This window comes from Geotrypetes seraphini, chromosome 3, assembly GCF_902459505.1.
Source record: "Geotrypetes seraphini chromosome 3, aGeoSer1.1, whole genome shotgun sequence".
In the NCBI taxonomy this organism is placed as follows: Eukaryota; Metazoa; Chordata; class Amphibia; order Gymnophiona; family Dermophiidae; genus Geotrypetes; species Geotrypetes seraphini.
Genome location: NC_047086.1, coordinates 281,409,070 through 281,432,354, shown reverse-complemented (window position 1 = coordinate 281,432,354; position 23,285 = coordinate 281,409,070). Strand labels below are relative to the sequence as shown.

General features: G+C 46.4%; 1 protein-coding gene across 3 annotated transcripts in view; it reads left to right on the top strand.

Moving 5' to 3' along the window:
- The window catches only part of NUP133 (nucleoporin 133), a 211,997-nt gene that overhangs the window by 67,603 nt on the left and 121,109 nt on the right, over positions 1–23,285 (top strand). For all 3 annotated transcript variants that reach the window (XM_033938695.1, XM_033938694.1, XM_033938696.1), the window contains exon 10: positions 8,364–8,511. In XM_033938695.1, coding sequence (XP_033794586.1) covers positions 8,364–8,511 — 148 coding nt within the window. The remainder of the gene's footprint in view (positions 1–8,363; positions 8,512–23,285) is intronic.

Genomic DNA, 23,285 nt, shown 5'->3' with positions numbered 1-23,285 from the left:
CACCGCACGTGCCTTCAAGTGCCGTTGCGTTTTGTGGGAATCGCTGTTCATGGAGTCCTCGACGGAGCCGTCGACCTTGAAGGGACCTTCGCCTTCGACATCATCCGCAACTCCACAGCCTACCACCTCTGCGGCACCGAGTCTCATCAAGCCCGCCTCGATCGTCCCGGCTCAGACTCCGGCGCCCGCTGCGATGCCTTCCTCAACCTCCTCAGGTCAGGTAGCTCAGCAGCCCATTCCCCCAGTAGTGTTGAAAGTACCCAAGACCTTGAAGTCCAAGCACTCACACACTGCCCCGAGGGAGCGCGAGGCCTGCGCAGGTGGTCCCATTCTGATGCGGATCCATCCTTGCCGGCCTCGTTCCAGCCCATGCTACAGAAGCAATTCATCGAGCTCTTTACCACGATGGGGCCTCAGCTTCTTTCCCAAATCCAGCCTGGGCACGTGGAGGCCTCTCGCGAGGTTGAGCCCCCTCCAGTGCCTCAGCGGGGAACACACTCTCAACATGGAGCAGAGTCTTTGCGAGTGTCTGGTCTGGCAATAATGCATGCATCGCAAGGAGCAGAGTCTTTGCCCATGCCTCCATTGGAACCGATATACTCGATGCAAGGAGCAGAGTCTTTGCGAGTGTCTCCGTTGGAGCCGATTCCATCGATGCAAGGAGCAGAGTCTTTGCGAATGCCTCCATTGGAACCGATCACCCCGACAGGGTTCGAGCCTTTACGGCAACTACCCCTGCTTCGATCAACCGCTTCCAGCCCCATCCACTACCTGGGGGCCTCAACACTGTCCTTCTCCTCGTTCCTTCGACAGATGGCTGATGACATGGACATCCCCCTGGATACGGGGTCCAAATTCTTGAAAGAATACCTGAAGACTATGCGCCTCTCTCAACACCGGCGGAGTCCCTAAAGCTTCCCTTACACAAGCTACTGGACCAGACCTTTGCACGGTGCCTCAAGACACCTTATTCGATCCCCGCGGTGCCGAGTAAGTTGGACACCAGATACCGCACTGTTCATCGTAAGGGGTTCAGTGGCTCTCAGCTCTCCCACCAATCCCTGCTAGTGGAGTCCTCACTGAAGCAGTCCCACCCCTCCCAGGTCTACGCCTCCGTCCCACCTGGTAGAGAGGGAAAGACCATGGACCGGTCTGGCAGGAGAGTTTACCAGAACTCCATGATGGCCTCGAGAGTCCTGAATTACAACTTCCACTTCACAACATATTTGGAGTTCCTTTTGTCCGTACTCCAGAAGTTTATGCCCTAAGTGGATCCTAGGGCACAATTCGAGTACCAGGAGGCGCTGGCTTCGTTATCCCAGCTCCAGGTGCAGATTCTGCAGTCCTCCTACGATGCCTTCAAGCTCGCGGCTCGGGCCGCAGCATGTTCGGTGGCTATGCGCCGGCTGGCGTGGCTGAGGACAATTGACATGGACCCCAACCTCCAGGACAGGCTTGCCAATGTTCCATGCGCTGGCTCCGACCTCTTTGATAAGTCCATCGAGGCGGTAACCAAGAAGCTCTCGGACCATGAGAAATCATTCCAGTCCATCCTGCGTCTGAAGCCCAGGCCTGCTCCTCCTCGTCAATCACGCCCGCCGCTGATCTACCAGCAACGCTACCCCCCGAAACAGGCTCCCCCCATCCGACAGCCTGTGAAGAGGCAGCATCCTCAGAAACCTTCTGCTGTTCCTAAGGTTCCTCAGCCCTTTTGACTGTCTCAAAGAGAGCATAACCTCTGTCGTTCTACCTTTTTCAGCAACTCCACCTATCGGAGGTCGCCTCCACCATTTTTTCCATCGATGGATGACTATCACCACCGACCTCTGGGTCCTCTCCATTGTCAAGGAGGGATACTCCCTTCAATTCCACCAGGTTCCTCCGGAACATCCTCTAAGAGAGTATCCTTCCAACTTGACGCAGACCACCCTTCTTCTTCAGGAAGCCCAGGCCTTGCTGCAGCTCGGAGCTCTCGAACCGGTCCCTCGGGACCAACAGAACAAGGGGTTCTACTCCGGGTACTTCCTTGTCCCGAAGAAGACCGGCGATCTGCGACCCATTTTGGACCTCAGGGTGCTCAACAAGTTTCTGGTCTGAGAAAAGTTGTGCATGTTGACCTTGGCATCCCTATATCCCCTCATCGAGCAGAACGACTGGTTATGCTCTCTGGACCTGAAGGAGGCCTACACTCACATTCCCATTCATCCGGCCTCACGCCGATTCCTCTGGGTGGAACATCTTCATCTTCAATACCGAGTGCTTCCCTTCGGCCTGGCCTCATCCCCCAGAGTCTTCACCAAGTGCCTGGTAGTGGTAGCCGCAGCACTCAGGAACCACGGCCTCCTGGTGTTTCCTTACCTGGACGACTGGCTCATCAAGGATTCCATGTCCCAGGGAGTCGCCCTCGCGACCCAGAAGACAATCTGGTTATTACAACATCTGGGATTCGAGATAAACTTGCCAAAATCCCACTTACAGCCCTCCCAGACTCTCCCCTTCATCGGGGCGATCCTGGATACGACCCAACTCCGAGTGTTCCTCCCTCCCCCATGCATGGAGAATCTTCTTCACCTCTGCCATTCAGTGTCCTCTCGACCTTCCATCTCGGCGAGACAGATGATGGTCCTGCTAGGCCACATGGCCTTTACAGTACATGTGACTCCGTTTGCCAGACTTCACCTAAGGACGCCTCAGTGGACATTGGTGTCTCAGTGGTCACAGACGTCCGACCCTCTGACTCAACACATCCAGGTCACTCCTGCTCTGCAACAGTCTCTTCGCTGGTGGATGCTATCCTCCAATCTCTACAGAGGCTTGTTCCAAAACCCCCGCCATCAGAAAGTCCTCACGACCGACTCGTCGACTTATGCTTGGGGGGCTCATCTGGACGGCCTCCGCACCCAGTGTCACTGGACCAGCACGGACCGCCAGTGCCACATCAATCTCCTAGAACTCAGGGCGATCTTCAACGCTCTCCAGACCTTTCAACATCTCCTTCGCGACCAGGTTGTCCTCATTCGCACAGACAACCAGGTCGCCATGTACTATGTGAACAAGCAGGGAGGCACGGGATCGGCCTCCTTCTGCCAGGAAGCTCTGAAAGTGTGGGATTGGGCGACTCGCAACAACACCTTCCTCATAGAAGTCTACATTCAAGGGGCGGACAATGCCTTAGCAGACAGCTTGAGCCGTCTTCTACAACCTCATGAGTGGACCCTCAACTCCACGCCCCTTCATCACATCTTCTCCCTGTGGGGAACGCCTCAGATAGACCTCTTCGCAGCCCCCCACAACTTCAAACTGCCTCACTTCTGCTCCAGGATCTACACCCCTCAGCGCCTCGAGGCAGATGCATTCCTCCTGGACTGGACGAATCGCTTTCTATATGCGTTTCCGTCATTTCCTCTCATTCAAAAGTCTCTGGTCAAGCTGAAGTCAGACCATGATCCTGATTGCTCCACGGTGGCCCAGACAATCTTGGTATTCCCTTCTACTTCAACTCAGCAGCAGGGAGCCATACCCTCTACCAGTTTTTCCATCTCTGCTTACACAGCATCAGGGATCTCTACTTCGCCCCAACCTGCAGTCTCTACACCTGACAGCTTGGTTCCTCTCAACGTAACCCTCTACAGTTCTCCCATCCTGTGAGGGACGTCTTGGAAGCTTCAAGGAAGCCTACTACCAGACAATGCTACCACCAAAAATGGAATAGATTCTCTGTGTGGTGTGTTTCTCAGCGCCAGGAGCCTCAACATTCCTCCTTGCCTTCAGTTTTGTACTATCTTTTGCACCTGTCTCAGTCTGGCCTCAAATCTTCCTCCATACGAGTCCACCTCAGTGCAATTGCTGCTTTCCATCAACCTCTTCAAGGGAAACCTCTCTCTGCTCATCCTGTGGTTTCCAGATTCATGAAAGGACTTTTCCATGTCAATCCTCCCCTCAAACCGCCTCCAGTGGTTTGGGACCTCAATGTTGTTCTCTCACAGCTTATGAAACCTCCATTTGAACCTCTTCACAAGGCTCACCTGAAGTACCTCACTTGGAAGGTGCTGTTTCTCATTGGTCTCACTTCCGCTCAACGAGTCAGTGAGCTCCAAGCCCTGGTCGCGGACCCACCTTTTACAGTCTTCCATCATGACAAGGTGGTTCTCCGCACCCATCCGAAATTTCTCCCGAAAGTTGTCTCGGAATTTCATCTTAACCAATCCATCGTCCTGCCAGTGTTCTTTCCGAAGCCACACTCTCACTCCGGAGAATCTGCTCTTCATACTCTGGACTGTAAGCGTGCTTTGGCTTTCTACCTAGAACGCACCAAACCTCACAGAACTGCTCCCCAACTTTTCATCTCTTTCGATCCGAACAAGTTGGGACGCCCCGTTTCCAAGTGCACCATCTCCAACTGGATGGCGGCTTGCATCTCATTCTGCTATGCCCAGGCTGGATTGCCCCTTGACAAAAAAATCACAGCCCATAAGGTCAGAGCTATGGCAGATTCTGTAGCTTTCCTCAGATTGAGGAGATTTGTAAAGCTGCCACTTGGTCCTCGGTTCATACTTTCACTTCTCACTATTGCCTGGATACTTTCTCCAGACGGGATGGACAGTTTGGCCAAACAGTATTACAAAATTTATTCTCCTAAGTTGCCAACTCTCCCACCATCCCACTATGGTTAGCAAGAATACCTGCCTGCTTGTCTTGGGATAAAGCAATGTTACTTACCGTAACAGTTGTTATCCAGGGACAGCAGGCAGCTATTCTCACGTCCCACCCACTTCCCCTGGGTTGGCTTCTCTGCTAGCTATCTGAACTGAGGAGACGCGCCCTGGTCTGGGCGGGAAGACACTCGCGCATGCGCGGTGCGGGCGACTCGAAACTTCGAGTTTTTCTTCAAGCAAGACTGCTTGTGAAGCGTCCGCATCGGGGCTCCGTTGGATCACGTCACCCATTAGTGAGAATAGCTGCCTGCTGTCCCTGGATAACAACTGTTACGGTAAGTAACATTGCTTTATGTCCACTCTTGTGTAAAATGTTGTATTTTAATAATTTGCATATTGTAATTCGGTGATTGTCCAGCTCTCTTCAGTGTGAACCGCCTAGAAGTCGTCTGATTATGGCGGTATAGAAGAATAAAGTTAATATTATTACTTATTGTATGTGTCATGTTTTTTTGTGATTTTATTATGTATGTTATCATGTTATCTGCATAGAATTGTTGGATATGCGGAATATACATTTTTAAATAAATAGAAATAAGTAGTAATAGTAGTAACTTATGCATGTAAATGGCAGTGGTGCAACCAACTGCTCTTCTAGAATTACATGCTAAAATGACTTAGGCCCTACTGGTGCCTAACTTAAGTTGAAAACGCTGTTTAAAACAAACAAAAAAAGCTTTTAAAAGAAAAATGTAGGCACCTACTGGCGCCTAAACAAAACGGCACCAAAATCACGCGCCTAAGAAGGCACTTTATGATGCCTTACCCCACTGTAGGCATTTCATTAGGTGTCTTAAAGTGCCTCTGTAGGTGCGAATCACATAAAAGGTAGGCACCGGTCATGTAGGCCTTGAAAGCCTTGGCCTACATTTACGACACCTATCTTTCCCAAAGGCGCGATTCTATAAATGGCACTATCACGTGATTGACATGCGATTTGGCGGTGGTACCATTTATAGAATCTGGGCCTTAGTGTGGTAATTGTAAGGGGGTAGGTATTCACAGGGGATGACAAAGGCTGAGTAGAGGCATGACAGACGATATACTCTTATAGATATCGTATTTAGGCGCTAATATTTATGCTAGCCATAGAAAACTTGCCAATTGTAATGTTTTCCTTTTTCTCTTGCTATACAATATTTTGACTTTTTATCAGCTATAATTTTATCCACGAAGTATATTTTTTAAATCTACTTTAAACTATGGGTGATTGCAAAAGGGCATAATGAAACTTGAAAGATAAGTTTAAATTGGATGCAGAATTAAAATACAGTCAACTCCACCTAAGTGCACATCAGTTAAGTGCACACTTCGGTTATCCATAGCCTACCACCACGGTCCCTTTTTTTTTTTTTTTTTTTTACTTTAAAGACAATGGACGTAAACTCCGGATATTTCCAATTCTGATAAGAACACAATCCGCTTATGCGCACTGATGTTATAGGTCCCACCTCTATTCATTCACGTTACATTCATTCTGGTTAAAAGCAATCACGTTATGACGTTAATGAGCCACGTATTTTGGAACAGCAGTCTAGGCCTGGCCAGGTGTTTGACCTTTCGAAACTGTACCATTGCATTGCATTGCGTGGACAAAAATCATTGTCTTTGGCCAAGATACCAAAAGAACGATTGACATTGCTGCTCAGTTGCAAAATGGACGGTAGTGAAAAGCTTGAGCCACTGGTGATTGGGAAGAATCAAAATCCTTAGTGCTTCAAAAACATTAAACGCCTGCCTGTTGAATATGAAAGCAACAAAAACACATGAATGACGGCGATACTGTGGATTGTATAGTTGCAGAAGCTTGACAATCTGATGAGAAGGTATAGAAAGCACATTGTAATGCTGTGTGATAACTGTGCTGCACACGACTGACGTAAGACTAACCAACATCAAACTTATGTTTCTGCCGCCAAACATGACCTCTTTGATCCAACCAATGGACCAAGGGATAATCAAAACTTCAAACGTCATTACAGATCACTTGTCCTAAGATATGTGATGGCAGTGATTGATGCAAGAACGGAATCCAGCCCCCCGAGCTGCTGAGCTCATGAGAAAAATGACAGTGCTCGTCACATGGTACGGGAGGTATGGAGTCGAGTTTCAATATTGATTTCAAATTTCTATCGAAGGGCGAGCTTCATTCACGCATCTGATGAGAGAACTGAAGTTGATAGTTCATCTATTGAACTTCCAATTGGACTCTCGTCACAAGAGTTTGAGCTGTATGTCGCAGTTGACAACGATGTGCCCACATCATCTGACAGCACTAAGTCTGTTATTTATACAGTCATAAAGAACACTGATAAGGATGGAGATACTGCTGCGGTCATCACGACTAAAGAAACACCTGCAGAGATTGTTTCCTTCTCGGATGCACATTAGACTGCAAGCAAACTTTGGTCTTCTATCTGGAGTGGACCAAACCACATAGACAACCCACCCAGCTTTTTGTTTCTGACTCAAATAGGATGGAACAGCCATTAGTAAATGCACTCCAGTTGGCTAGCAGATTGCATCTCCTTTACTTATGCTCAGGCTAGGCTTATTCTAGAGCAGTGGTCTCAAACTCGCAGCTGGGGGGGGCCACATGTGGCCCACCAGGTACTATTTTGAGGCCCTCGGTATGTTTATCATAATCACAAAAGTAAAATAAAAGTTTCTTGATCATATGTCTCTTTAGCTATAAATTACAATATTATTATTAAGATTTAGCCAAAAGGAAAGATTTATAAACTATAAAGAGTTTTACCTCATGCAAAATTGTCATTTCTTTAATAAGATATTAACTATTTTTTTCTGAGGCTCTCCCAAGTACCTACAAATCCAAAATGTGGCCTTGCAAAGGGTTTGAGTTTGAGACCACTGTTCTAGAGGGTCATATCATGGCTCACAGTGTCAGAGCTATGGCTGCTTTGGTAGTCCACTTGAGGTAGCCTTCTTTCAGATTTTCAAGGCTGCAGTGTGGTCTTCAGTCCACACATTCACTTCTTACTACCACCTTAAGTAGGATTCCCAGTGTAACGGTCTGTTTGGTCAGACAGTTCTACCAAATTTGTTTGGAGTCTAAAATCCAGTTCTACCCTCCTAGACTCATTTTTTTATCTGTTCCAGGCTGCACCCACACAACAGGAATGCATATAAGTTCTAAGTTAATTGGTTTGTCTACCTATTGCAAGACCCTATTGTCCATTATTGTTTTTGGTGAGCCTGATAGCTAGGGATTCCCATCTGTGGTAAGCTGACATCATGCTTGTCCTCAGAGAACATGAAGTTACCTGTAGCAGGTGTTCTTCAAGGACAGTGGGACACATATTGCCACATACTCTCCCTTTTTTCCCCTAGGAGCTGTATAGCTTAAGGTTTTTCATCATGCTGCTGGCCCTACACACACGTCGGGTGGGAAGGCACCCATGCAGTGTGGTACAGCACTGCTATAGACTTCACAATTTTCTAGAACACTGAGTAGCATCTGTGCTGGGCTCCATTAGATGGCGTCACTCATATGTGACAATATGTATCCTGCTGTCCTCGGAGAACACTTGTTATGGATGACTAACTTTGCTTTGTTGGAGCTTGAATAATAATTGACAGATTTCTCAAAAGTATTGTTAATTTGTGATCTTATTGTATTTTTTACAGTCAGAAGAATTACTGTCATGCCAGCTAGTGGTGCCAGATTTCTGTAGTCAGGCTGCTTATCTGCGCACTGAAGATACTGTCTTTGCGTGTTCAACAGGAACTGGAAGAGGTTCTCTACCTCAAGAGAAAATTACATTTGGTGTACAAGGTAATATTTGTGGAAAATCTAAATTGTATGAACTTCAATGAACCTTGTTTACTTATGCCTCTGTTCAGTCTATTGTGTATTATTTATGATATTGTCATTGTACTTTGGGGGGTTTTGGTCCAGTACTTTGCAAGGTCTTCATATGTTCACTTTGAAATCATTAGACTGGTAATCTGATGGAGGCTATTAATTATGTGTAGCCATGGGTGAACATTATGCACCAGGTAAGGAGTGAAAGGTGCATATGTTTACCATGACTGCTAATGTGGTGTAAAAGTTTGTAGTTCTGTAGGTATCAACTAATTGGGTGCAGACCCTAGGTTTTAGGGCTGGCTATGGTAAAGGGTAATAATGTATAAAGAGGCCTACATCAGTGACTGCTGTTTCCAGTCCCAGACATTGGGACTACAAGGATTTCTGACAGTTGGGCTTTGTAAAAAGTCTGCACCTTTGCAAGGAGAAGTTGTCATAGGAACAGTTGGGGTATGGCAGACATGCTGGCTCCTCTGAATCTGCCAGGCTCCCTTCCCAATGAGGGAAGGTTGGGAGTTTCTAGGAGCTCAACTTACAGCTAATCCAAGGCAGCTCTTGAACTCCCTGGAGGGAGGTCTAGAGAAATGACTTCACACCAGAGGAGACTTAAGAATTGTCCTTTGGTGGGAGATTTGTTTTGGGGAGATCTCCTGTTCCTGAATGACTGGGGTCCATCCATGAGGATCTTTCTGATTGCTAAAAATATCTGAAGTGTCAGCTAAGAGGGACAGACTGTACATAGCTGGATTTTGTCAGAGACTGAAACTTGTTCAAGCAAGCACCCTTTCTATCCTGAAAGAATAAAAGTTCAGTTGGAGTTTAAAACCTTTGGTGTGGTCTGCCTTTTCTTGGAGGAGAGAGACTAGAGATTTGTGCGAGAACTGAAATCAAACCCGTCCCTGCTGGAATTGAATCTGTCCCTGCTTGAGCCCCTGAGCCCCACTGAAATCAAATCCATTCCCGCAAGTAATCTCTTCTGTCCCCGCCCATCTCCATAAACTTCAGAAGTAGTTATTTCATTTAATTATGCTGCTAAATTAAAGGCGCTGGTGGAGACGCATTTCAAATATTAATTGGGAAGAATACATACTTTGTAAATGAATCTCTGCCAGAGTCTCTAATGTAAATATAAAATATAAATACTCCAGCTGATGAGGCCCTCAAGCTATGTCATCTTAGGACATGGCTGGGGATCCCTTTTGCCAAGCTTGGCAGGCAGCAACATCGTCCCTGAGATACAGATGCTGGCAGCTCAGTGGTTCAGGGATCCTGCCAGCAATGCTACACTTGGTGGAGGGAAGTTTTGGCCACCTTTGGAGGAGGTCCTTAGCTGGCAGTGCTTGTGGTTTCTCACCAGCCACAGCAAAGGTCAGCAAGTACTTCAACACTGGAGAAATAAAACCAGAAATGCATTTCCTTTTCTGTTGACCACAATACAAAGACATCTGCTCTATATATTTCCCCAAGATAACATATTTCGGTCAATAAATTCCTTTTTTTTTAACCTTTGTGTGTGGAGATTTATTTTTCCATCAAGTTGGTCCCAATTTCTCTCTCTTTCTGCTTTCCTGTCTTCTGCAAATTCTTCTTCAAGTGTCCATTGGTTCTTCCTACCATGGTCCAACATTTCTCTCTTCCCTCCCATTGTAAAGCATCTTCACTCCCTTCTATCCTCGATCATTTCCCCCCCCCCACTCCTGCACAGCATTTCTTCCTCTCTCCTCCACCCCTATATGCAACATCTCCCTCTCATTCCCTCCCTTGCTGCAAAGGGAGTGGGAAAGAAAGAGAGAGAGAGGAATCCAGGGTGCATCTCTCTCACTCCCTCTACATCCATGTCCAACATTTCTCCCTTTCTCATCTCCTGGCTCTTGGGCAGCATCTTTTGCCTATCCCCACCAGCCCCATGCCCAGCATTTCTCCATCAACACACCTGTTCAGCGCCATGCTGAATTTCTCCCTTCATTCCTTTTACCATGTCCAACATTTCTCCCTCTTGCATCCTTTTCTATGTGTCCCACCCTTCTCTTTCCACCACAACATCCAATATTTCTCCCTGCCTCCTCTCTACCACCATGTCCAACAATTCTCCCTGCTGTCATATTTGTGTTGCCCTTCCCCCAGGCCTACTGAGGTACCTGGTGGTCCAGCAGGGGCTTCATGGCAGGAGTGTGGCCCTTTTGCTCCTGCCTCCTTGTGGCTACCTTCTAAAATGGCTGCTGTGACCTTTTACGGGTGCTCATGGCATTTCTTGTAGTACTGCAAAAGGTTGCGGGTGCCATTTTAGAAGTGCGCACTGCTCAGAGAGGGGGGATGGCTGGACGACGAGGGCGGTGGGTATGCTGCGGACAGCACATGGGCTGCTGGACTGCAGCTCCCCTGAGATCGCTCCTTCCTTCCATGCTGGATAGAAGGGGAAAGATGCTGCAGACCCGGGAGAGAGTTATACTGAGGGAGTTGAGGGATGGGAAGCAACAGTGCAATATACTAATCCGGGTGGGGGGGGGTGAGGGACAGGGAGACATAAGAGATGGTGGGCATGGAAGAAGAAGGGATAGAGACACAGAGGGGCAATGCTGATCACAGTGGGAGAGGGAGGGACAGGGAGAAAGAGGATGAAATGCAGGACAAGACACACACAGAAGGAAAATGCTGAATATGAGAGGGCAGATTTAGAAGCAGGAGGAAGGAAAGGAACAGGATATAGAAGGGAGATGTTTGTTACACAGGACAGATAATGCTGCAGGAGGAAGATGGAGGACATGGAAAGAGAAGAAATGTGAGATGGACAGAAGTTACTAAAAAGAGAAGAAAAAATAGCACTTTGGCAGCTGATTTCATGTAGTGTGTTGTGCTTATTTATGGTTATTTGCCCTAAATCAGTTGTTACATAGTAATCACATGGCTCATAATATCTGACTGAATGTGTATCCCCCCTATATTGCGCTCCAGAAGCTGTCTAGAGTTAAGGCTGGCGAGAAGAGTTAAGGCTGCAAACTGTGAGGGTGGGGGTAGGGTTACATGTCCTAGTATCTGGACGGCTTTTCAAACCCCGGCACTTTCTCCGGGTTTTGAAAAACTTCCAGCTAGAAGCGATGTCGATACAGCGCTGGACCTGCTACTAGGCCTGCCTGCCGGCCTACCACTAGACCACCAGAGGGAGGGGGAACATGGTACAGAGCCTGGCAGGGAAGGGGGGACAGGATGCAGAGTCTGGCAAGGAGTATGGGGTTGGGTGTAGAACCTGGCAGGGAGAATTTGGTTCAGAATGTTTTTTTTCTTGTTTTCCTCCTCTAAATCTAGGGTGTGTCTTATGGAGCGAAAAATACGGTACTTTAAGGGATTTCTTCACTGATGCTAACTGGGAATAGCTTTCAGTATCTCATTACCACCAAAGCTGGTGCCCTTGCAATCCCTGCAAGAATATCAGCAGCTGTTGTCCTTGTGGGTGCGTGACCTTGGCAGACGCCCTCGCTTGGCCACTCTGACTCCTCTTGTTATAGCAATTCCCCAGAGTATGGAATTGCAGGAGTGCCAATTTAGAGTTATTCATAGGAGATATGTCTCCCATAAGCAGGTTTTTCATTTTGGGTGTACCCCAACACCCAGATGTCTCAAGTGTAACAGGACAGACAATTCCCTAGCACATAGTCTATGGTTCTGTCTGAAGATCAGTGCCTTTTGTATCTCTAGTCCCCAGTGGGCTATGCCCTCCCATGTCATTTTGAGGGGATTATTTTCTTGCTAAGGGTTATCTAGGGGGACAATCTGCTCGGGATAATTTGCTCCTTAGTAAAGGTTATATCCTGGAGAAGAAATGTATTCTAAATCATTGGTTAGAAGATTTCCCACCCACTCTTTGGTATTGGAGAAATAAATTTCACCTCTTAATGGTCTGGGAATCTGTCGGCTCATTTCTCTAGAGGCTGGAGTAAGGTTTTTCTGTCTATTTGGTCTTCTTATCTCATCTGGATACTTTATCCCCACTGTAAAGAGTCAAATTATAAATAGATTACAGAAACCAACGGTACCTTTGTTGCCTACTGTTAGTCATTGAGAGAGTTGGCTAGGGATTGGGAGGGGGAGGAAGGAGTAGACTTGCTGTATGGTAGTTTCTTGTTGGCGCATACAATAGTTACGCACAAACAACAAATACACCAATTTCTTCAAACACATATATCACATTGCTCACTGAAGATTAGAATTCATGTGATCAGCATATCTAGTCAATTTTTGACATAATTTGTTTCACTTTTTCTGGGAAAGTATTGCTGGGCAGGCTTGCATGGCCTGTGCCCCATATATGAACATTTAGTTGAAGATGGGCTGGGGAGGGTTTCGATGGCTGGGATGGTTAAGATGGTCTGGAGTGAGCTTTGATGGAGACTCCAGTAGATGGAACCTAAGCACACCACTGGACAGGGCTCTGGGTTTCTGGCCCAGTAATATCTAAGAAAAAGGATCATTTAAACTAAATTAATTTATGGAGCTTGTATGGTTGGGTAGACTGGATGGACCACTTGGGTCTTTATCTGCCTTCATTTACTATGTTACTTTGTTGATGAAGAAAGCAATTGCTTGCCTTAACTACAGTATACCAATTCTCCTTAAACAACAGGATACATCTGCCACACATTTATTCTCATTTTCCTTACTGACCTGAAAGAACCCCCATTTAACTAAGCAACTTGTGTTTAGTAATTACACACCCTTAAATAAGCATTTAAACACAATCTAGTCGTTAATCTTGCTATTTGTTTTCTGTTTCTGGTTTTAAAAGAACCTTGTTACTAAGTAGATTAGTTGGGTTTTAGCATATAATCTCATCGCAGAATCCTTCTTTTACAGTATTCCAGTGCAGTAGGTGAAACATTCTAAAGAGATGGGTTATTTCCCCATTGCTGCGTGCAACTGCAGAAGGAATCCACTCTGGATTTTTCACTCTCCCTCTGCTGTATGTTAATGGGTTCTCTAGCTCCACCTACAGTTTTTCTGCACGCATGCCTGCAGGGGTTTTTGTTCTGCTCTCCCCATTTTATTATTTTTTTGTGTGTGTGTAATTTCGTCTTCTTTTTGGAACTTTTGGTACTTGGAGCGATTTCAAACTCTTCTTGCTTGAGAATTCACAGACTTCGGTCTGTAGCTGACAGACCGATTTCCACTGGGTAGCTACTAGCCAGCCTACATAGTTTTCTCTGGAGCTCAGGGCCGTCCCCGACATGGTATCACCTACTCTGAAGCAGGGGTGGAGGTATAGTCAGGCATAGGAGTCTGACTGGCAGCCTGAAAATCAGCTTTGCAGAAGCATTCCCAGCATTGTGGCAGTGAATTTTTTCATCCAGCTACTATGTGAGAGCTGAGGCAGGCTGCAGCACAGATCTTCTGTCAGGTCGCAGTGAGTGCACAGGCTGACAGCCTGTTGGAGACATCAGGGGAGGTTGGAAAAGTGGAGTTTTGAGGGTTTTTTTAATGTTCCCCTGTGTTCCCCCTCCTGAATAAAATCTTAAAATTGCTGTTTTCAGAGTTTGGGAAGTGTGAAAAATATTGCGATTTTGGTGTGAAATTTTTGACGGTTGCCCTCTTGGATTTTTAGCAATCTTTTTTTCCTAAAGCTACCTGCTTCACCAAAACAGCAAATTTTGCCTATCGCTGTCTATCGCCTTCAACCACCACATCGTAGCAGAGAGCCTTCGGGTTCTGGGGTGGAGAGCCGCACGCCGCGACCAGGAGCTGGGGCAATGAGGCAGTGGAGAGCTGAGGCCAGGACACCATGGGAACCATCACTGTCAATCTCCGCCCGGCATCCACCCGACCTTCGGCCCACCTGGCCCGCGCGCCCTGGTAGGGAAGAATCGTCTACGTGCCGCGGTAGAGAGCCGCACTCCGCAGCATAGAGCCGAGGCAAGGGCGTGGCAGAGAGCCAAGATCAGGGCCGAGGCCACCGTGGGAGACCTACAGCAGTGCCGCTCTCCCCACCAGCACCGCCGCTGCTCACAACAGCAGTGCTCCCCGCCCGGATGCAGTGGTGGAGCAGAGAGACACGATCCGAGGTTAGGATCTGAGCAACCGAACAGGGAGCGCTGCGGAGGTTGCTGCTGCCTTCGTCGGCCTTCAGTGGCATTGAGCTTCATTGCAGAACCATCGTGGGGAGGAGAGGGAGAGCGGGAGCCCAACTCCATGGGCAGACAGTCCGCGAGAAACCTGGAGGATCGGCACTGATACCAGAGGGCAGGGGATTGAAGCAGGAGCCTGAACCTGCAAGCAAACAAATTGATTCCCCATCCCCCGAACCTACAGGGAAACCTATAAATCAACACCGATACCAGCAGGGAAACTTAAAAATCAGCAGCAATACCAGCACCGATACCAGCGAATTGATCCGCCCTTCCCCCAGACCAGCGGGGAAACTTAAAACCAACACCGATACCAGCGGGAAAACTTAAAAATCAGCACCAATACCAGCGGGCAGGAGCCCGACCCTGCAGGCAAGTGAATTGATCCGCCCATCCCCCAAACCAGCGGGGAAACTCAATAACTTATAAATCATCACCGATACCAGCGGAGGCAGGAGCCCGACCCTGCAGGCAAGAGAATTGATCCGCCCATCCCTGAACCAGCGGGGAAACTCAAGAACTAGCACCAATACCAGAGGGGAAACTTATAAATCAGCATAGATACCAGTGGGCAGCAGGAGAGAGAGGCAGGAGCCCGAGCCTGCAGGAAACTTAAAATCACCTATCTGATTCACCATTAATTAATTATCCTAGAAACGGGAAGTATCAGAAACTCCAAATAGCCATTAGGACAAAAAGGAGTCAGTTTAACCTACAAGCATGCATCTCCTATTGCTCCTACTAATCTATTTAATATGCAATAACATTAAGGATGTTAAGTCACTGTCCACAACTACATTTAACCCATTACCCTGCTTTACATACTAGGTTTATAATCAACCAACAAGAAGATAGAGAAAATCAGATCAAGATAATCTCAAACAATGGAAGACCATCAACGTACCCCAAAAAACAAAAGGATAAGGGAAGTAAAACCTATCAGAACAACTACACCCACCAAACCTATCACATCTACTTCCGTTACCTGTGCATATCTCAACACCAGATCTGTTAGGAACAAAGCATTCTTAATTAAAGATTGGATCATCAACAAGCAAATAGCCTGTCTCTTTCTAACGGAAACGTGGCTTCTGTCTGAAGCTGACCCAATAATAAATGATCTCATACCAGATAATTTTAAAATACACACGCTAAATCGTGAAGGAAGAATAGGGGGAGGATTAGCAATTGTCGCCAAAGAAGGATTTGTAGTTGAACTTTTGGATTCCAAAATGACCGATCAATTAGAAATATTAGCTTGCAAAATTAGCAACAAGGATCTAGAAGATTCCCTTTTTTGTATACTATTCTATGTTTCGCCGAAAAGCTGGCCAAAAGCTAGAGAGGACTTCTGCGAATTCGTCCTACACAACTCAATCACTTCATCACATAACCTAATTGCAGGAGACATAAACTTACATCTAGATGAAATAGACAATCCAGAAGCGAAAGACTTTAAAAACTTTCTTTCGCTACTCAATTACAATTTCCCTTCACCCACTCAAACGCATGAAAAAGGCCATAACCTAGATATGGTAGCGATGTCCATAAAGGAAAACACAAACCCTCCCATCTCTCTCTCAAACGGTACCTGATGTCATGATATCTGGTCCGACCATTTCACATATTATTTCAATCTAATTTGGACCCAGCTAAAAACTAAGACACGCCCACGGACAAAAAGAGATCACCTCACAAGGGGCCATATCAATCCAGAGGAATATTGGTCACAATATGATCTACAAGCGAAGATAGAAGAAGAAGAAGGAGTTGACTTCCATGCTCACTGGATGAAAACTAGCACGTCCATCTTAGATAAAATTGCCCCAATACGAAAGAGCAAAAGCTGCTCAAACAAATACAACAAATGGTTTGACGTCGAACTCCTAACAATGAAACAATCAGTAAGACGATTAGAGAGAATCTGGAAAAAAACGGGAAAAATGTCAGACCGAAACATCTGGAGATCCAACATAAAACTCTACAATCAACAGATAAAAGAAAAACGTAAAACATTTTACTCATCCAAAATCAACTCATCTTATACTGGCTCAAAAGGAGCCAATACAAAAGAGCTGTTCAACATAGTTACAAATTTATTTGACACCTCACGCCACACTCAACCCATGCATAATGCCAAACTACCCTCAGCAAACGAACTAGCACAACATTTCGACTCAAAAATCAAAAACCTAAAAAATAATTACTCGACAATTCCTGCATACGAACATCAATCAATTGATATACCAAGAAAGGAAATACCATCGGATATGATCTGGAGTTCCTTCCACAACTCAGATTGGAATAACTACATTAAATTATATAACAAATACTCTAATTCATACTGTGTCTTGGACTCATGTCCCCCAGAGATTATGAAAGCAGCTCCATTAGGCTTTAAATTATCCCTATTGAATTATCTAACCAATAACCTATACAATGGAATATTCCTCACCAACGACGGTCATATTATAATAACCCCAATCCCCCAAAATTGTAAAGAACCAGCAACATCAATAACCAACTATAGACTTGTAGCATCTATTCCATTTATGGTAAAAATCTTGGAAGGATTGGTACGCACCCAACTAATGGAATACCTTGACCAATTCTCCCTCCTGCACGAAACTCAATCTGGTTTTAGGCCTCTATTTAGCACTGAAATAGTAATTGCAGCCATTCTGGACAATTTGCGCTACTTGTTCAGTAAGGGCCTCAACGCCCTAATCATGCAATTTGACATGAGTTCCGCCTTTGACTTGGTGGACCATGGAAAACTGTTACAATGCCTAGAATGCAATCGGAATCAGAGGAGAAGTACTGAACTGGTTTCGAGGTTTCCTTATATCACGCACATACCAAGTCCGTTTCAATCACGATCTCTCAGATACATGGAGCAATCCATCTGGCATGCCACAAGGATCACCGCTATCCCCTTTGCTCTTCAATGTTTACATGTCCTCATTGGGTGCACAACTATCCCAGCTGGGGATAAAACTATTTAGCTATGCTGACGACTTCACAATAATTATCTCATTCACCAACTCTGTCTCAGAAGTCACTCCCAAAGCAACAGAAGTATTAAATCGGATGGAGCAATGGATGACCGAATTCAGACTAAAACTAAACTCAGAAAACAAAAATTTTCATAGCAGCGCCATACCCACTCGACACTAAAGCACCAATGTGCATCAACAACCTTAGTTATCCAATTCAACCCACTATGAAGATATTGGGTGTAACACTGGACCAGAACCTGACCATGAAAGACTAGGTAGACTCCTTGATCATAAAAATCTTTCACACCCTCTGGAAACTTCAGTCCATCAGAGCTTACTTCGATGCCTCATCATTTCGAATTCTAGTACAATCCCTTATTCTGAGTCAACTCGATTATTGTAACATTGCCTACTTGGCACTCCCCCAGAAGTACATGCGGCGATTGCAACTAGTTCAAAATACAGCGGTTAGACTACTTTGTGGACTGAAGAAGTTTGATCATGTGACACCTTCCTATCGACTTTTACACTGGCTACCGATGGAAGCACGTGTGAAATTCAAGTTTGGTTGTTTTTGCTTCAAGGTACTCTATGGCTTAGCCCCTAAATACATAACAGACCTTTTCTCTTTCTCAACCAACAGACACAAGCGAAGCTTACACCTGAACTTTGTTTCTCCACCGGTTAGAGGTTGTAAATTTAAAAGTCATCATCAACATCTTCTCGCACATCAAGCAGCATTATGGGGTAAAGACCTTGTGCCTACTACCTATGGAGAATTCAGGAAACGACTGAAAACATATCTATTCCTGAAATACTTAGGAAACCAACCTATTCAATCTTAGTCCTTAACAACCGAGCGCAAGAACCAACTGTCGCTAAATCTGTACTTTGTTTATTCATTCAATCTGTAACTTTGTTTATTCACTCAATCTGTAACATTTCTAATCATTGTAAGCCGCATAGAACTTTACGGTCCTGCGGTCTATAACTGTTATTATGATTATTATTCTTGCCAGGATTGTGCAAATTTAGCACTTTTAGAGCATCCTTGCGCCACATTCTGTGTGATACAACCAGGGGGGGAGAGGCAGCAGCGTCTGGCTTAGCCTCTCCACTGCTGAAGCAGGTGACCAAACGCTCAGCCAGCCTGGCGAGGCAGCCTACATTGCTTTCAGGGCTCGGCACGGCTGGTAATTCCTTTAGCCAGGCTGTTGACCCTCTGAAGCCAAAGAAAGGCAAATTTAAGTCATCTAAGGGTGACTCTTCGCCCCAGCTGCCGGACACGTTTTCTAAATTTATGAAATTTTTGTAGTCTGAGTTTCAGAACCAGTGTTCTCCCCTTGAGCAGTCCCAATCTGCCTCCACGGTGTCTCTTAATGGCGTTGTGCCTTGGGGCACGTCCTCGCCTCAGCCTGCTGCTGCTTTTGTGCTACCTGATCCTGATCTGAGGGACCCTGATGCAGATGTTTCCCTTATTGATCCCTTGTTTGCAGGCATAGTGCTTCAGATCAGGGGCTGTTTGTGGGATCTGCAGATACCCTGAGGTCTTGGATCCTGGGGATGATCCTACTGTCCTGCACTTATTTAAATTTGCAACCCTGCTGGGCCTTATGCAGGAATTGAACTTAGTCACTCAGCTGGCTCCGCCCACTTCTTCCTCCTGACTTTATGGCGTGTGCTCGCAGTCTACTACCTATCCCTGGCACGCTGATATGAGTGTTCTGGTCTTGGAGCAGTTTGACTCTCTGGAGGGTGCTCTGAAAATTTCTAGAGCTATGTCACGCTTGTATGCTCTGGCACAGGAGTGTCAGCAGCTTTTGGGTCAGCCCAGGGTGGATTCTTTGGTGCAGGTGACTAAGCACACCTCTCTCCCCAGTGAGGGTGGTATAGTGTTAAAGGATATGCAGGACTGCCATGTGGATGTAATCTTCATGGAACTCTGATGCAGCTGCCTTGGGCATCAAAGCTGCTGTGGCGACATCTTTTGTTGCATGTGCTTGTCTCTCTCGACTGCACACACTAGAGAGTGAGGTGGTGGATTCCCTTCTTCAACTTCTTTTGGCTGCTCAGATTGGCTGACGCATTGTATGACCTTATGCTAGTTTTGGCAAAGGTGTCGGTGTATTCCTTCTTTGCCTGCAGAATGCTTTGGATCAGACAGTGGGCTGGTGATTCCACTTCCAAGGCTACTTTGGCTAGACTGCCTTTTAAGGGGCAGTTTTTGTTTGGCAAAGGTCTGTGTGGCCTTTTGGATTCTGTGATGGACTGTTGCCCTAGGACTCTGCCTGATAGCAGACCCAGACCCTTCAGGAATTCTGGTCATTCTAATTTTCATGGCTCATTGCGATCCCAACCATATGCCAATGCCACATCACAGAGATTTTTTGTAGGGCTTCCAACGACGGTATACTGGCTACAGATGTTTCCAGCCTTCCACCTCCTGTTCTGCATCCTCTGCATTCTGGCAATGACGCCGAGCCTAGGGATGCACCTCTTCAGATACGGGGGCTGGCTCTCAGCATTTCTTCCCACCACCACCTGGATGCACATTATGTCCGACCAGTGGGCCTTGGACATTATACAGTTGGGCTACAAGCTGGAATTTGCCCAGCCTCTGACAGATTGGTTTGTGGACTCTCCTACAGGTCGCCTAGGCAAAGCGCTCAAGGTTCAAGCCACCATTCAGGCTTGCTGGATATTCAAGCTATAGAGCTGGTGCCGCCTGAACACTCGGGCTTAGGCAGATACTCTATATACTTTATAGTGCCAAAGAAAGGCTCTGAAGATTGAAGGTGTATTCTGGATCTTGAGCACGTGAATGCAGCTCTCAAGGTTTCACGCTTTTGTATGAAGACTGTGCGTTCAGTAATTGCAGCAGTGTCCCCAGGAGAGTTTCTTGCCTCTCTGGATCTCATAGAGATGTACTTGCACATTCCCATTTTTCCTGCCCACTACAAACTTTTGCAGTTTCATGTTCTGGAACAGCATTACCAATTCTTGGCTCTGGCGACAGCGCACCAGACCTTCACCAAGGTGATGGTAGTAGAGGCTGCTTACTTGCGAAAAATGGGTCTCCCAAGTTCACCCTTACTTGGACAGCTGGCTGATCAAAGCTCCCTCATTAGCCAAGAGACGGCACATGGTGGAGCGGGTGCTCCAGGTGCTGGAGGACCTGGGCTGGATTGTCAAGCTCAGGAAGAGCCATCTGACACCCACACAGTCGCGGGAATACCAGGGAGTTCTATTCAACATGGCTGTGGACCGCATCTATCTACCAGAAGCTGGCAGGCTGAAACTTGTGCCCAAATTTCTTCCTTACTAGTCCGGCCAACTCCTTCGGCATGGGATTATCTTCAAGTTCTTGGATCCATGGTTGCCACTCTGAATGTGATTCTTTGGGTGAGGGTGCATGGGTCCTCTTCAGCATGCTTTGCTCTTTCACTGGGCTCCACAGAGGGGTGCCTTGCTGGCCTGTCTACTTTGGACTCTGGAAGCCCGAGTAAGCATGGACTGGTGGCTTCTCCCGCAATCGCTCCGCAGGGGTGTATCACTACACATTACCTCCTGGATTATGGTAATGACAGATGTCAGCCTTCTGGGTTGGGAAGCCCACTGCAATTGCTGTCCTGTTCGGGGGTGTTGGAAACCCTCGCAGTGAAAATGGTCAATCAACCGGTTGGAGCTCAGAGCCATTCGGCCGGCTCCAATGAGATTGTAGAAGACTCTGGAAGGCCATGCGGTAAGGGTCTTCTACAATAATGCGACAGCAGTAGCCTATTTCAATCACCAGGGAAGGACCGAGAGCACTCCTCTGGTTCGGGAAGCCCACCTTCTTTTTCTTTGAGTGGAACGTCATCTCCTAGCACTGATGGCAGTGAATGTAGCGGGAGTCGACAATGCTCAAGCATCCATCCGGACCTACTCTTGCAGGATCCAGGTCACTTTGCTCTTACAGCATGACTCTTGAGCGCGTAGCCTTGGAGCACATAGGATATTCTACATTAGTTGTTGATACTCTTCTAAAAGTCTAAAGTCTAAGAGGTCATCCACGGTTTTGGCTTATGCTAAGGCAAGGAAGGCCTTCCAACATTGGTGCGCTCAGGACCAGGTGGACCCTTATTCAGCTCTTGTCTAGCTGATTCTCACCTTTCTTTAGGCTGGTTTAGATAAAGGCCTCACTGTGGCTTCTCTTCAGGTCCAGGTGGCTGGGCTCTCTTGTTTTAGATCCCGTGAGTATTGGTCCTCATTGATGTCACATCCTGATATTGGTTGATTTCTGAAGGGGGCTCTTCGTGTCAGACCACCAGTTAAGCAACCTTTCCCTTCCTGGAACCTTAACCTGGTGCTGTTGAGCCTTGCCAAGGCTCTTTTTGAACCCCTTCGAGATGCTTCCCCTTAGACTTGATTCTCAAGACTATTTTACTGGTTGCCATTACTTCGGTGCGTAGTGTGTCTGAACTGCAGGCTTTGTTTTGCAGAGACCCTTTCCTCTGTATTTTGGAGGCTGGAGTTTCCCTGCGGATGGTTCCTTCCTTCCTGCCAAAGGTGGTTTTGGCTTTCCATGTTATTAAGAAAGTGTATTTGCCTGCCTTTTCAGTCTCCAGGTTCCAGGACACAGGAAGAAACTGGATGTGTGCAGACTTCTGCTTTATTTGGAGGCTGGCATTGAGTTAAGCGGGGCGCTTCCGTTTCCAATTCCATGATTTCCAAATGGATCTGTAGGGCCATTTCATCAGCCTACACTCTTTCTTGGAAACAGTCCCTTGTTTCCGTCAAGGTGCATTCTACCAGGAGTGTGGCTTCTTGGGCCGAAGCTAGATCTTCCCTGAGGAGATTTGCAGGGTGGCAACGTGATCTTCTCGTCACACGTTTGCCACGTTCTACAGAGTATATGTGGCGGCAAGACAGGACTCTGCCTTTGAGTCCTTGGTTTTAAGGGTTGGCACAGTAAGCCCACTATAGCTTTTTGGGGACTGCTTTTGTATGTCCCATCTGTCTAGAATGTCTCACCTATTACACTGGAAAAGAGATTATGTACTTACCCTGGTAAGCTCTTTTCCACTAGACATTCTAGGTGAGACATTCTAGACCCCTGCCCAGTCCTTACTGTGCCTGCCTACTGTTTCAGTCTGTTTATTACATTACATTAGTGATTTCTATTCCGCTTGTACCTTGCGGTTCTAAGCGGATAACAAATTAGTAGTCTGGACATTTCCAGGAACGTTACAGTACTAAGAGTCATGTATTTAGCAAGTTACAATTGATAGTATGGACATTTCCAGGAGAAGTACAAAGCAGGAGTAAGTATACAAATTAGAAGTCTGGACTTTTCTTGGAGGGTTATCAATACAATACTAAGAGTCATGTGTATAGCAGTTACATTGAAAGTTTGGACATTTCCTGAAGAATTACAAAGCAGAGAGTAGGTATATAGTAGGTTACTGTGATGAATAATAATAATAATAATAATAATACATTCAGGATACAGTAGTGAGTTATACTATGATGAAGGAATTGCTGTGGTGGTGGAGGTGGTATTCATGAGAGTATATTCTAGTGCTTTAGTGAGGTTAGGATGATGGGAAGTGTTTTTTGAAAAGATGAGTTTTGATTTCTTTTCGGAATA